The sequence below is a fragment of the Cynoglossus semilaevis genome, chromosome 9, assembly GCF_000523025.1.
Source record: "Cynoglossus semilaevis isolate Cse_v1.0 chromosome 9, Cse_v1.0, whole genome shotgun sequence".
NCBI classification, from domain to species: domain Eukaryota; kingdom Metazoa; phylum Chordata; class Actinopteri; order Pleuronectiformes; family Cynoglossidae; genus Cynoglossus; species Cynoglossus semilaevis.
Window position 1 is genome coordinate 17,216,116 of NC_024315.1, and position 12,772 is coordinate 17,228,887.

A 12,772-nucleotide genomic window follows, 5' to 3' on the forward strand; every position below is an offset into this window, starting at 1 on the left:
TTCTTTTCTAATGGTTGGACAAGAGTTTACCGCTTACCTTTTAATAGTAGAAAGGGAAACGAATGGACCAAAAGTATCGTTCAGTCAGCAAAACCTTTCTTCTCCTTTGTTTTAACTTTAGCTTGACCCTGTTATATCAGCAGGACGAGCTGCACGACACGCAGCTCCAGTAAGAGTTGCTCCACGCTCTGTGGTCTGTGGCATTAATAACCCAAACTCAGCCATAGATCAGATACCACAATGATTTGGATCTGATTTTTTAAGGATATCCTTCCTGACGCGACATTAATTGGGAAACTGTTGAGTAACATGTCCTTAAACAGATGTCTAAGTCACGTCAACATCAATACAGACAGACTTTTTTTATTTTTAAACATAATTTCAAAAAGGATTACTATGACATACATAAAGTATATTTTGTAAGAATTAATTGTCCACGTCTGACACTGTTCCATATCAAGGCAACTTTTTGGTTGCAATGGCCACCTTCTGTCTTTGCAGCCCCCTGCTGGTGGATACTGGACCATGGGTTTCCTATAGAATTGGAAAAAACGATGTGACGTGATTTGTCGTTGATATTTTTTTTTCATGCTAATTACAAACAGAAGTAACCTTTATTAAGAGTCTGGTCATGTGTCTGGATGAAGTATGACCACTTCCTCTTCTTCACTGTCAGATAATTCCACCACTTCATCTGCAACATAGGACAAACGACAGGCTTTACTTTCTTGCATGTTGCTCATATATTTGTCCAGCTGAGGTGTAACCTTTAAATGGCAGGATACTGTGTTTATCTTATATATTAGAATGCTATGTTTGTTTGTTTTTAAAGGCATAAAATGAGAATTTAAAATGGACTTTGAGGTGACTGAGATGTATTTAAGTAGTAGAGGCTGTGGAGCAGCTCACCAATAATAATGAGATCAGCTGTTTGACTACCTTTATCTTTTTCCTTTTGGGTCTTTGTTCCTTTTTCCTCTTCTTCACCGCTGCTGTCTCTATCTTCCTCCCCCTCCTCCTCCTCCTCCTCCTCCTCATCCAGACCCCAGGTGTTCTGCCCCACCTGCCCCACACCTGGAACTGGCAGTGATGGAGACGGTACCCTGGTGTGTATAGTTAAGTAACAGTAGTGCAAAGACTGAAGAAAAACAAAGTAACAGCCAATGATGCTGCTGCTGTTTGTTCAGGATACGACAGAGGGGGAACCTCAGCCTTCTGGATGATGTCATCAACCTTTTCTGTCACGTCCATCGCCTCCACTGGAGTCTTGTCTGTTTTCAGAGCCGTGATTCGCTCCTGAGGAAGTGATTCTGCAAAGCCACACTTCTCCCCAGCTTTCCTACCAACATTTATGACATGAGTACAGGTGAAATCAACATGTACTAGAACCCTTACTCTGTTTCCAGTAGGACAATGTCATCCCTTACCTGGCCTTTCTGTCATTTTCAAGAGCTTTGCCAACAAGTTCTGTGATTTCAGACACTTTAACACTGGCAATTTTACTGCATCTCATGACCTTCAATGACCAGAGACAAGGTGGAGGACACTTTAACGATATATTTCATTGTTGCAAACACTAACAGTACAGTAGCACTATTCACAGTCCGAGCCAACCCACCTGCTCCTTCAGCAGCATGATACCTCCACTGGACTGGATGGAGCAGATTTCTCTATGTTTGTTCATGGCGATCATCAGCAGACCGTCCATCACTCGCTCCTCCCGCTCACAGGGATCCACCAGCAGGTATGTTCTGATAAAAAAAAAACAACTTTGTCATCTGCATGTTCATTTACTTTCCTAACTTATTCTTACTCGGCAAATCTCGAAATTGATAGTTGGAGCTGAAGAGGACACTCACCCCTGCTGAAAGAAGGAGAAGCTGACACAGATGGGCATGTGGTAGACGCTGAGAGGAATGGGGTCTCTCTCCTCTGGGCTGTACTGATGGAGCACAAGGTGGGACATGATAACAGCCTCACTCATATCAAGTTTGTCAGAGTACTAATTATAAAAAACAAATATCCGGGTCACAAACATAAGCATAAACATACAACAAAATTAGAATGTGGCTGAGACAAGTTAAAAAGGTGATTCCAATAAATACAAACACAAATGCATCTGTAGTTTCATTCAACATAACTGTGTTTACACACACTATGTGCTGTTGTTATGACAAAGATCATGGGCCATAAAATATCTCTTAAACCCGTGATCCCCTATTCTTCTATGATAACAAGGAACACATGTGTTAAAAGTGAACAAAAAGATCAAAAACTTTTTAAAGGAGATATAGATAGAAACAAATAAGCAGGATTCCTCTTAGGCACCGACGCCACCTGCTGAGCAGCAGCTGCAGACTCACCACTGTGATCTCGTCTCCCTGGGTGCTGACGTCAGGGCGTCTGAAGTGGCACAGAGCCGTGATGGCGGCGATGCTAGAGGCGTCCATCAGATTCCCATCATGATTTAGCACGTGGACGTCCACTCTGATCTGCCACACCTGCTCATACATAAACACACAAACAACTGTCACAGTGGACAAGGTTCCTATTTGACATTGTTTGTGTGTTACCTTCTCTCCTGACACCACACACAGTGACTCCGTGTCGATACATTTTGAGTTCCTTAAACATCTCTCAAGCTGTCTGTTAAGCTTCACTGACAACTCTGATTGCCTGCAGAGAAACACAAGCTCCTGTTGAGGGTTTGTTGACTCTTCAGTCTGTGATAAGAAAATCCACAACAGACACACACTCTCTGTAGTCTTCCTCACCTGCCCTGTTCAAATGTTGGTGAGGCCATTGGTGACAGTTCAATGTTGAAGAACACAATTCCCTCATTTGGTCGACTTTCTTTTGGAGCCACTATTTCACAGGACACCTGGGCCATGACCCTTTAGGGAACAGCACATCCACAGAGATTTATATAAAATAGATTTGTTTTACATTATTAGTGAAGGAGAATATTTGCAGTTGTGGAGTACACTCAAGTCAAACAATCTTTGAGACATTGAACAAACACATGCACAGTCGACAAGGTCACCTGGTTTTTCCCAGATCCACAAAACAGCATCCATAGTCTGTGCCAAACGTAACCTTTATGGTTCTGTAGTCATAAGTCTGTCGTCCATCCAGACGCTGCAGAGACAGAACAGCGCATTATTTTTTTTATTTTTTATTTTTTTGTTTGTTTTGTTTTTTTGGAACCGTATAAACTTGCAATCAACAACATAGAAGTATTCAGGAACTTTCTACTTTTTAAGCAGAAATCGCAACGCAAATTTTGTATAATCTTATTTTCGATATTCTTTTGCAGCCTTTTTAGACCTTCTCTCCTTTCAGAAATTCAGTTATGTTATTCTGAGACTGCTGTTCAAATACAAGTGAGTTCCCAGATGTCAGAATGTGTCCGTTTGTGAGTTTGTAATAGAAACTCACCTTTTTCTCCTCGATAGCTTTAAGCAGAAAGTCTCGCTCACAGTTGGACAGGGGTGTTTCTTTCATTATACAGCGTTTGTTTCAAAAAAACAAAATGAAATACTAGAATATCCTTCCTTCTACACGCATGGTACCGCCATCAATGTTTTATCATGGTTAACCCGGAAATGCATGCCTCAATTCAAAGTAAGGGCTGGCATGCGTGGAAAACAATAAACGTGCGTTCGAAAATAGTTCTGCAATAAAAACATCCTTGCATGATTAAGTTTTAAAAAATACGTTTCTTTTTTCAAACACAATATCCGCTAAGAATTACTATTACCTATGATTGCATAGAATAACTAAACCAATACCAAGGTTTTACTTTGAAATCATTGTCCGGCGCAACCGACGTCGACTTCCGAATTCAGTAACCAGTACGTAGTCAACCGGTACGGTTTTCAACTGGTACGTTGTCAACCGGTTATATAATATAACAAATATTATACATTTAACTGAACAATAGTTAATTTGAAAGTAAAATAAAATTGTGTAAAATATTATGGATATCTTTTAAATTATTGAAAATGTTAGATGAAAGAAAGAATGAAATGCCATTATTTATTGGTTATATATATATATATATATATACGGTACTTGAACGCACCATCACGCTGTTCTTCTGAGCATGCTCCGTTTGCTGAGAATTGCGCTTATTGACCAAGAACCGTTACACCGACCAACCTGATAGTTTGGGTACAGCCGGTGCCGTCTACAGATTCTGTTTTTTCTTCAAGAAATTACCACACCAGAATTTAAACCATTGATTTACTTGAATATTTTTTACATCTCGAGGTGTGCGAAAGTCATTTGAGCCAGGGTCAGGGGTAAATAAGATAAAAGGTAAATGATAAAAGATCTTTTTTTTATCCTTTGTATTGATACAGTATGAGTCTGCTTCATAATTAGGCGTCGGCCTAAAACCACAAAGAAGGAAAATAAAAACCATTAATAACCAAGAGGAAGAATAAAAGAACAAAAACGCTAGATTTAGATAGATACATTGTTATTCCTGCACTTGTTCCTTAAAGTACCCTTATCTTCTTATTTCTTGAGACGTTTGGTCGGACCTAAACTACTGTTGGTACTGAGGTTTCATTTCATTTCATTTTGTTCCTACAAATAAGGTGAGTTTGATTTCACTAATTCATTCCTTCTATTCTGCGACATCACTGCTAATTCAGCCCAGCCAACGGACACAGTTCTGTCATTTCTAGAATATTCTACCGTCACTAAAAACAAAAACAGTATGCCGTTTGGACGTCGGAGTTTTTGATATTTAGCTACATATATTGTTGTCATTAAAACGGTGCTTATGTTGTGATAGCATTTTCCGTTGCGTATCAGTAGTTAATATCGCTTTAGCTGATGCTAATAAATGGGGGCGCTGCAGCCCGTGTTGCCTTCACGTGCAATCGAAGATACAGAATTTTAGTATAAAAACCATACATTGGTCTAATTTAACTGCATGTAAATGCTCCTAGATCAAAAATTATACTTCTTATTTATTTTCATGTTGCATTAGGTGTACACAAAAAACAAATGTATATCCCCGTGTTAAAAAAAACATCTCCCTGTGTTAAAAATCTCATCGTATAACAAAATATTATTACTATAATGTACTTATGTACATAACGTATAATTTACTGTATTTACTAACGTACTATAACACCTCTAGACAGTTGACCGACAACAAAATGTGTAAAACATCTACATATTTTTAGTCATGTTGTCCGTGGTTAGTTTAAAGTAAGTTAAAACTAAATTTCTTGTTTATTGTGCTGTAAGTCAAGATTTGAGAGCTTTATTCTTCACCTACACAGTTATACTGAGTACAGTGACATTTGTTTTTGTATTCACTTTTCAAAAAAACTAAAAAATACTAGGAAGAAATGCAACAAATGAATAAGTAACCAAGTGAAATTATGAAATTATTAAAATATCAAAGAATACACACAAATGTATACACAACATATAGTATACAAAGATGCACGTACCAATTACAGTGGTAAGTGTGCAGCTGTGGTGTTTGTGGAAATGTGTTTCGTTTACTGACGCTTTTTTACAATCATGAGCAGATGGGGCCAGATCAATAGCAAATCAATATTACTGGTTAGTGTTGTAACTGACCTGTTGACTATAGCGTTATTCAGCAGTTTGTCTGTAGATTTTTCTCGCTTCAGACCCTAACCCTAATATCTCCTCCTCTCCTCCTTCAGATGAAGCTGGACAGGGGCTGGATGTGGTTGGTGTTGCTCCTGTTCCTTCTGGCTGCGGCTGCAGTGACGGCACAGGAAGAGGATTCAGAAGTCGTCGTTGCAGACGTTGATGATGATGTGGAAGCTGATGATGACATAAAGGCTCTGATGGCGGAAGACGAGAAGGCAAAATTGATTGAAAAGAAGTCTGGCAAAGGCAAGGCCCGAGAAAAGGCTGTGAAGCCAAATGAAAATGTCTCCTTTCAGGTCAGTGTTCGTGGTACATTTACCAAAAATTAAAATGTTTCAGTAGACCTTATCCTGTTTGTTTAGAGCACAAACAAGAGTGTATTTATTTTTCCATAGGTCACATATAAAACTCCTGTTCCTACTGGGCATGTGTACTTCACAGAAACATTTGACGATGGTACACTGGACAGGTACTGTAAATTTTACCAGGATGTGGTACTGATGCAGGGAAACACGGGCCTCAGTCCCCTAGTACTGAGTGTCCAAAAGAGTAACAGACTTGGTGCTTAAAAACTGCTTTTAATTTGCTGATCTTTACAGGTGGCAGATGACAAAGTCAGTGAAGGAGGACGCAGCCGACGGCCACAACAAATATGATGGTTTGTTTCCATGTATTCCTCTGCCTAAAGACACCACGTGAACAGGAAACAAACGGTTCAGATAAAACAAGACGACAATTCAGTAGGAAAACATATCTGAGAAAGAAAAGAAGAAGAAAAAGAAAAAACACAAAAAATAAGTTTGTATAATAGCTGGGACTATTTTGTTAATACAAGAAATACAGGAAAGGTAAATAATAACATCGAAATACAAAAATGGAAACATTGTACCTGTTAGGACATATTAGATGTAATTCTTCACCTTAAAACCCACCATTTGTTTTATAGTCAAATACATTAATAGGCCACATTTCACTGTAGTTACACGTGTATAACTGATCATGTGACAAACTCTATAATACTTCTATAAGGGGCATCTGGAGAATGTTAAAGTAGGCTTCACTCCACAGATGTCCAAATATTTGCTCTACTTCCAACTGCTAAGGCTAAAAGGTCCCTTTTCTCTCTCACTTACATAAACCTGCAGTAATAATAATAATAAATCACATTTGTAGCCTCTCTTTGGAAACAAGTTCATGTTGCATTGAACTTGCAATGATACTTTGAGCATGTTCAGCTCAAATGTTGACTTATATGTGATGTCCTAACCTCTTTGTGAACATGGATATTGTCAGTGTCTTGAGAGCCTTGTCCATGTGTTAGCCTCTGTTTCTGTAGTTATTGTTGGGTTTGTTGACCCCCCTGGTATTTTACCCTCAATCTGTAGGAAAGTGGGCTGTTGAACAGCTGAAGGAGAACAAGGTTTCTGGAGACCAAGGCCTCGTACTTAAGTCTCGGGCCAAACACCACGGCATCTCTGCAATGCTGGAAAAACCTTTTGTCTTTGAGAATGAGCCTTTGATTATACAGTAAGTTTTTAACACACACACAGACACATTTTGTTCCTTCAGACTCAGAGGCCTGTGGATGGATTAGCTAATGTCCAGGGTTTTAATTGTATCATTGTGTTTTGCAGGTATGAGGTAAATTTCCAGGATGGCATTGACTGTGGGGGGGCGTACATCAAACTGCTGTCAGACTCTGGTGACCTCAATCTGGTCAGTAAAAGCTATAGCTATTTAAAAGAAAGTTTGGATTTTACTTCTCTGTACTAGATTTCCTCTAAAACTTGAACACTTCATGCTTTAGGAGCAGTTTGATTCCCTGACGCCCTACACCATTATGTTTGGACCTGACAAATGTGGAGAAAACTACAAACTCCACTTCATTTTCCGACACCAAAATCCTCTGAACAAAGATTTTGAAGAAAAGCACGCAAAGAGGGCAGACGTCGACCTGAAGAAGTTCTACACTGACAAGAAGACTCACCTTTATACACTAGGTGTGTGTTGATGAAAAACCACAGCTCTTTTTCCTTTCTCCCTGTAGTGGTAGAGCAGAGTGATTCCCACCAAAATCAGTTGACATATTTTGTGCATGTGTGTCTTTTAGGTTATTTTTCACACATATCTTAAACAAAATGCTTTGGGACGTTTAAGTTTAGGTTGTCATGCTTTTGGTGACACGGTTTTCTCACTGTCTCTGTACTAAAACTTTATAGGATCCAGATCCTGCTCATCTGCTGACTGTGTGTGTTTTGTGCTTCTTAGTGCTCAATCCTGACAACAGCTACGAGATCTTCATTGATCAGTCCAGTGTGAGTCGTGGGAATCTTCTATATGACGTGGTGCCACCAGTCAACCCTCCCAGAGAAATAGACGATCCAAATGATTCCAAGCCAAAGGACTGGGACGAGAGGGCCAAGATCCCCGACCCTGAGGCTGAGAAACCTGACGACTGGTGACCTTTACACACAGTCGCGACACATTGAGGCTGAGAAACCTGACGACTGGTGAACTTTGACCTTTACACACAGTCGCGACACAACCATGATCCATTCCAAATAGAACTCCTGGGTGACTGTGCTGATGCGTCTTTCAGGGATGAGGATGCTCCAGCTAAGATTGAGGATTCTGATGCTGTGAAGCCTGAGGGCTGGCTGGATGATGAAGAAGAGTTTGTCCCTGACCCTAATGCTGAGAAACCAGAAGACTGGTGAATATTGACTCTTTCATATAACGTCACCATGAACGACCCCACAGTCAGAATCTCAGTTGTAATCTGTCAAGAAGAAATGCCCCCGCCCCACAGCTGTGTTGTCGTTTGTGCAGGGATGAGGAGATGGATGGAGAATGGGAGGCTCCACGGATTCCTAACACAGCCTGTCAGACTGCCCCCGGCTGTGGGGAGTGGAAACGCCCCATGGTCAATAATCCGAAGTACAAGGGAAAGTGGAAAGCACCGCTGGTGGACAACCCCAACTATCAGGTGACTATGGTTCTGATAAATGTGTAAAAAGATAATGTACAGAGGTGAACATGAACAAGTGAAACATGACGCTGTGGTGTAAAGAACCACAGGTGAAGTTAAACCCAGTTCTACATCATCTGTTTTTAGGTTTTCCTAAAGGCAAATGACTGCAACGTGTTGGCTCTGTTTTACACATTGTCTTGTGTCTTGTGTCTGACCCAACTGTAGTGGTAGTGTGTGTGATTAAAAAAACAAACGAAAACAAATCTCACTGCTCCACAAAAATAACAAAAAAAATATTTAGACCATACATCTAAATCATAAAATGTTGTTCTTTTCAAAGGGCGTTTGGAAGCCACACAAGATTATCAACCCTGAGTTTTTTGAGGATCTGCAGCCGTTCAGGATGATGCCTATCAAGGCCCTGGGTATGGAGCTGTGGTCCATGACCTCTGACATCTACTTTGACAACTTCATCCTTACCTCCCACAAAGAGGTGGCCGACCGCTGGGCTTCTGATACCTGGGGGGTGAAGAAACTGGTGGCCAGTGCTAATGAGGTATTCATTCAGTTTACATTGGTACAGTCTGTATTAGCACATTTGGATTAAGGCAAACATAACCTCCCCTTTTTTACAACAGCCAGGTATTTTTGCTCAGCTGATGACAGCCGCAGAGGAACGACCATGGCTCTGGGTGATCTACATCCTGACCATTGGCCTCCCTGTAGGACTGGTAGTACTCTTCTGTTGGCCAAAGGTACCGCAAGAACTACGCTATGTTTGTATTTGTAATGTATTTCTTCCAAATGAACAGATCAGCACTCGGGATCAGTATCTGTGCCATAGGGGCAGAAATGCACTCAAAATAGAGTCAAAGATCAATTAGTACTGTTAGCTCTGAGGATTTTCTTTTTACATGCGGAATACTAAAAACAGTCGAAGGGAACTTGTGTAACAGCTGCAGATCCTCAACTGGAGAAACTGAGTATAGCTGTGGCATTGACTGACTGTCAGGGATCATAGATGGTGAAATACTGTTCATTTGTATTAATTTCATTTATTTTTTTGGTCAAATGAGCTTGTTGCAGGCTCAAACGAGATCTCAGTAAATAATGGGAATCACAGACCAGTCTGTTTACATGGTCTGACTTTAGAGATGAGCGCAGACTCATGAAAGTGAAACTACCGTTTGTGTTTGCCGGGCCACGGTGCACAGCTCTGGTTGTTCAATCTCTGCTCAAACCTCACTTTCACTCCCACCCTCAACTTGGACAACCTTACCTTCAGTGAGTGTCCAGGTTTGTAAGGATGCTGTCTTCATCAACACAAGACAATCTAAATAAAGGTGACAGACCAGTTCTCTGAGTTAGTCTGTGCCACCACCAGTATCTACAGATACTACACCAGGTTGCAGAATCACTATCTGACATGACTAGCTTGGTGAATCATTATTTTTTACATCTTTTCCAGAAAACAGAGGACACTCTGTATGCTTACAGGGAGATAGAAGTTCCTCAGGCTGAGGAGGAAGAGGAGGAGGAGGAGGAAGAAGACGACACAGGAGAGGCAGCAGCTGAGGAGGAAGAGGAGGCAGCCACAGAGGGAGACGCTCCAGGAGAAGGTGAGCTGCTCCTTTTTCCTCCCTTATGTTTGGCACCATCTTAAGAACTGATCACATGGACTTCACCTCAGCATTGTCTTCATCACAGTGTTAGATTTAGGGTAAGAACTTAAAAAAAAACTGTGTAAGAACCAGAAGTAAGTATGAAGTGAGTCTGGGTTGGTGTCACATGAAGCTGTGGTTGTTCTTCATCATCCTCATCCTCACTGTTCTTCAGCAACAGAAGAAGCCAAGGAGGGGCAGGAAGACCTGGACGGTGAAAATCTAAAGGAAGGTGATGAAGATGACGGGGAGGAGGAAGAAGAGGAGGATGAGAAGGAGGACGATGAGGGGACAGTGGAGGAGAATGGAGAAGAGGAGAGCACAGGTCCAGAGGAAGCAGCATCTGATGAGGTTGGTGTTCAGTATGAAGTCTTCTTGACTGTTTGACCCCCTCAGGTTCTGTCTTGTTTAGGAAAACACAAGAACAAGTCCTAAGAATTTTATTTATAAAGTTTATGTTGGTTCTGTTGTTTAATCCCACACTTTGATGTTCTGTTTACCTTCTGGAACCGTTGGAACTCACAAGTCATCGAAATATTATTTTACATTTTTTCTCTTGTAACTGAAGGTTATTTATTTAAAAAATGATCTAAAGATCCGTTCTACTTGATCTGATCCAGGACCTGGACTCTAGTGCAGAGTACTCTTCAGACCTCAGCTGTGGATATGATTCACCTTCAACCAAACAGCTTTTTGTTCACATCAATTAAAGTTGTTTTGACTTGATGAGATGAGAGAACGGTGAGAGAACTTTGTCTTATTAATACTGTTTCTTTCTTGAACCCTGGTCCTGCAGCTAAAGGAGGAACCCACCAGTGACGAGAACCAAAAACAAGGAGTGAGAAAGAGGAGGGTAAGAAAGGACTGAGGAGACGAAGGCCAGAGGGCAGGTCGTTTTGCTTCCTGGCATTGACAAGGAAGCAAAAAGGGTATTTTATCCGCTGCAGCTCCCCCTGCCTGTGACTCTGGGGAAAGCACAACCTCCTGTTTGCCCCGTTTTTACATGGTGCAGGTCTGCAGTCACAAACCAACTATTAACATCCTCCCCTCTGCCAGGCATCTTCATCCTGCCTGATGATGGGATGTTCAGATAAATCCTGTGGAAACCTTTTTTTTTTCATACTTCCTGTCTTCTCCCTATTTTGAAGCCATTTCTGTCAAAATACCCGTCAGCCTTTGAACATCCGCCTCACCCTTATTTGGACATGTCTTCACTGACATCCACTGCACTCATTTTTCCTATGACTTGGCTTCATCTTAGAATGCAGTCCATGTCCTGACGTAAAGACATATTTGGACAAAAATATCTTGAAATCAACTCCTCCGTTGATGTTGGTATTCTGTTTTCAGGTTGGAGCTTGATGGTCTGGAGCATTAGTTACTTTTTTACTACGTAGTTATTTATAGTTAGAGTATAAGTTGTGAAATCAGTATTTATTTCCTTTTTTTTAATTCAATTCAATTGTTTTGTTATTTTTCTTTTATGTTTTTTCCATCAAGGTAAGTTGTGAAGTTAGGATTCAGTTTGTTGCTCATTGTTCTTATTTTTGTCTGAGCTTTTATATAAATTGTTTGGGCCAGATGCTGCAGGTTGTTATGTTTACGTGTGTGTGTGACTTGTACATTACTCCTGAGAATAAAAACTATTTAATACTACAGCTCTGAGCAGCGAATCTCGCTTCTGTCAACGGTGGAAAAGGTAGTTTTATCTAAACTAGGTTCGAAACATGTTACAATGACTAAAGCAACTGGTTTAGTCATTGTAACACAAAGGAAGTGGATTTCAGTCCTTAGACCGGACCAAGAAGCAGGTTATGATCTGGTGTCAAAGGTCATCCTCCAGAACACCACTGAAGAAGAGCACAGACAAATATCATTGTTCTTACCTTAAATTGTTTTCACTCTGTCACACTCCACATTGCCATCACCTTGCTGTCACTGATATAAATCTGAACAGGTATCAGATTTGAGTCCAAATCCTGGACTTCAGTACTACACCATTGGTGTTTGTTGTCGGCACAAACTACATGTGAAAGTCACTCATGCAGTGCCAATACTGACCAGCAGGGGCATGTTTGCCTCATTAACTAGTGAGTCAATCAAGTTTCCACCTACAGACTCCAGTCTTTGTCATCAGTTTATTGTTTTCTGACTTTATGTTTATATACAGTGAGATATTTTGAAACTAAAAAAGAAAAACAGCAGAATACAAACACTTTCTTCTGCTCCAGTTTACAGTTGTATGATTTAATGCTTTAGTCCAGACACCATGGCTACATCCTGTTTTTAAGTGATGCAGTGAAAGACACGCCCTCATCATCATCATCATCATCATCATCACATTCCAGTCAGAGTGCCTTCCCCACCCAGACCTGATGGATCAATAACACTCAAGGCCCCTCTTCATTCTTCTGCCTCTGTTGCAGCTCTAATGGCCTCTCCTCATGTTCACCATCACAGGACTCAGACCTAGACCCACAGACTCAGCTCCATC

General features: G+C 40.8%; 2 protein-coding genes across 8 annotated transcripts; one reads left to right on the forward strand and one right to left on the reverse strand.

Annotated features, from left to right (window-relative positions):
* Positions 1–343: 343 nt before the first annotated feature.
* On the reverse strand, positions 344–4,211 carry exosc9 (exosome component 9). 3 transcript variants are annotated; one of them, XM_008317697.3, is made up of 12 exons: positions 4,085–4,211; positions 3,044–3,138; positions 2,775–2,894; positions 2,574–2,676; positions 2,364–2,501; positions 1,860–1,942; positions 1,619–1,751; positions 1,428–1,516; positions 1,193–1,339; positions 910–1,103; positions 613–694; positions 344–534 (listed from the first exon to the last, which is right to left on the reverse strand). In XM_008317697.3, the coding sequence occupies exons 1-11, from the start codon at positions 4,085–4,087 to the stop codon at positions 630–632; spliced, it is 1,170 nt and encodes a 389-aa protein (XP_008315919.1). In that variant the 5' UTR covers positions 4,088–4,211; the 3' UTR covers positions 344–534; positions 613–629. The 3 variants fall into 3 exon arrangements, with proteins under 3 accessions (XP_008315919.1, XP_008315917.1, XP_008315918.1); XM_008317695.3 differs by lacking the exon at positions 4,085–4,211 and adding an exon at positions 3,439–3,615; XM_008317696.3 differs by lacking the exon at positions 4,085–4,211 and adding an exon at positions 3,439–3,612 and having other exon boundaries at positions 940–1,103.
* clgn (calmegin) lies at positions 1,835–12,659 on the forward strand. 5 transcript variants are annotated; one of them, XM_025058723.1, is made up of 16 exons: positions 4,179–4,320; positions 4,534–4,604; positions 5,697–5,942; positions 6,042–6,115; positions 6,246–6,304; positions 7,032–7,173; positions 7,281–7,362; positions 7,454–7,646; positions 7,915–8,104; positions 8,246–8,359; positions 8,476–8,632; positions 8,958–9,173; positions 9,256–9,372; positions 10,086–10,236; positions 10,454–10,629; positions 11,075–12,659. In XM_025058723.1, exons 3-16 carry the CDS (start codon positions 5,697–5,699, stop codon positions 11,144–11,146), a joined length of 1,989 nt encoding a protein of 662 aa, XP_024914491.1. In that variant the 5' UTR covers positions 4,179–4,320; positions 4,534–4,604; the 3' UTR covers positions 11,147–12,659. The 5 variants fall into 5 exon arrangements, with proteins under 5 accessions (XP_024914490.1, XP_024914491.1, XP_016890941.1 ...); XM_025058722.1 differs by lacking the exons at positions 4,179–4,320; positions 4,534–4,604 and adding an exon at positions 1,835–1,957; XM_017035452.2 differs by lacking the exon at positions 4,534–4,604 and having other exon boundaries at positions 4,182–4,320.
* The last annotated feature ends 113 nt before the right edge of the window (positions 12,660–12,772 follow it).

Bases quoted from the DNA above. Each gene is read 5' to 3' on its own strand.
- exosc9 (XM_008317695.3), bottom strand. From the start codon at position 3,504: ATGAAAGAAACACCCCTGTCCAACTGTGAGCGAGACTTTCTGCTTAAA. The intron at 2,677-2,774 runs GTGAGGAAGACT...GTTTCTCTGCAG, and splicing joins CCAACATTTGAACAGGGCAG to GCAATCAGAGTTGTCAGTGA. The intron at 1,104-1,192 runs GTATCCTGAACA...TATACACACCAG, and splicing joins GCTGAGGTTCCCCCTCTGTC to GGTACCGTCTCCATCACTGC.
- clgn (XM_017035450.2), top strand. From the start codon at position 5,548: ATGAGCAGATGGGGCCAGATCAATAGCAAATCAATATTACTG. The intron at 7,647-7,914 runs GTGTGTGTTGAT...TGTGCTTCTTAG, and splicing joins GACTCACCTTTATACACTAG to TGCTCAATCCTGACAACAGC. The intron at 9,174-9,255 runs GTATTCATTCAG...TTTTTACAACAG, and splicing joins TGGTGGCCAGTGCTAATGAG to CCAGGTATTTTTGCTCAGCT.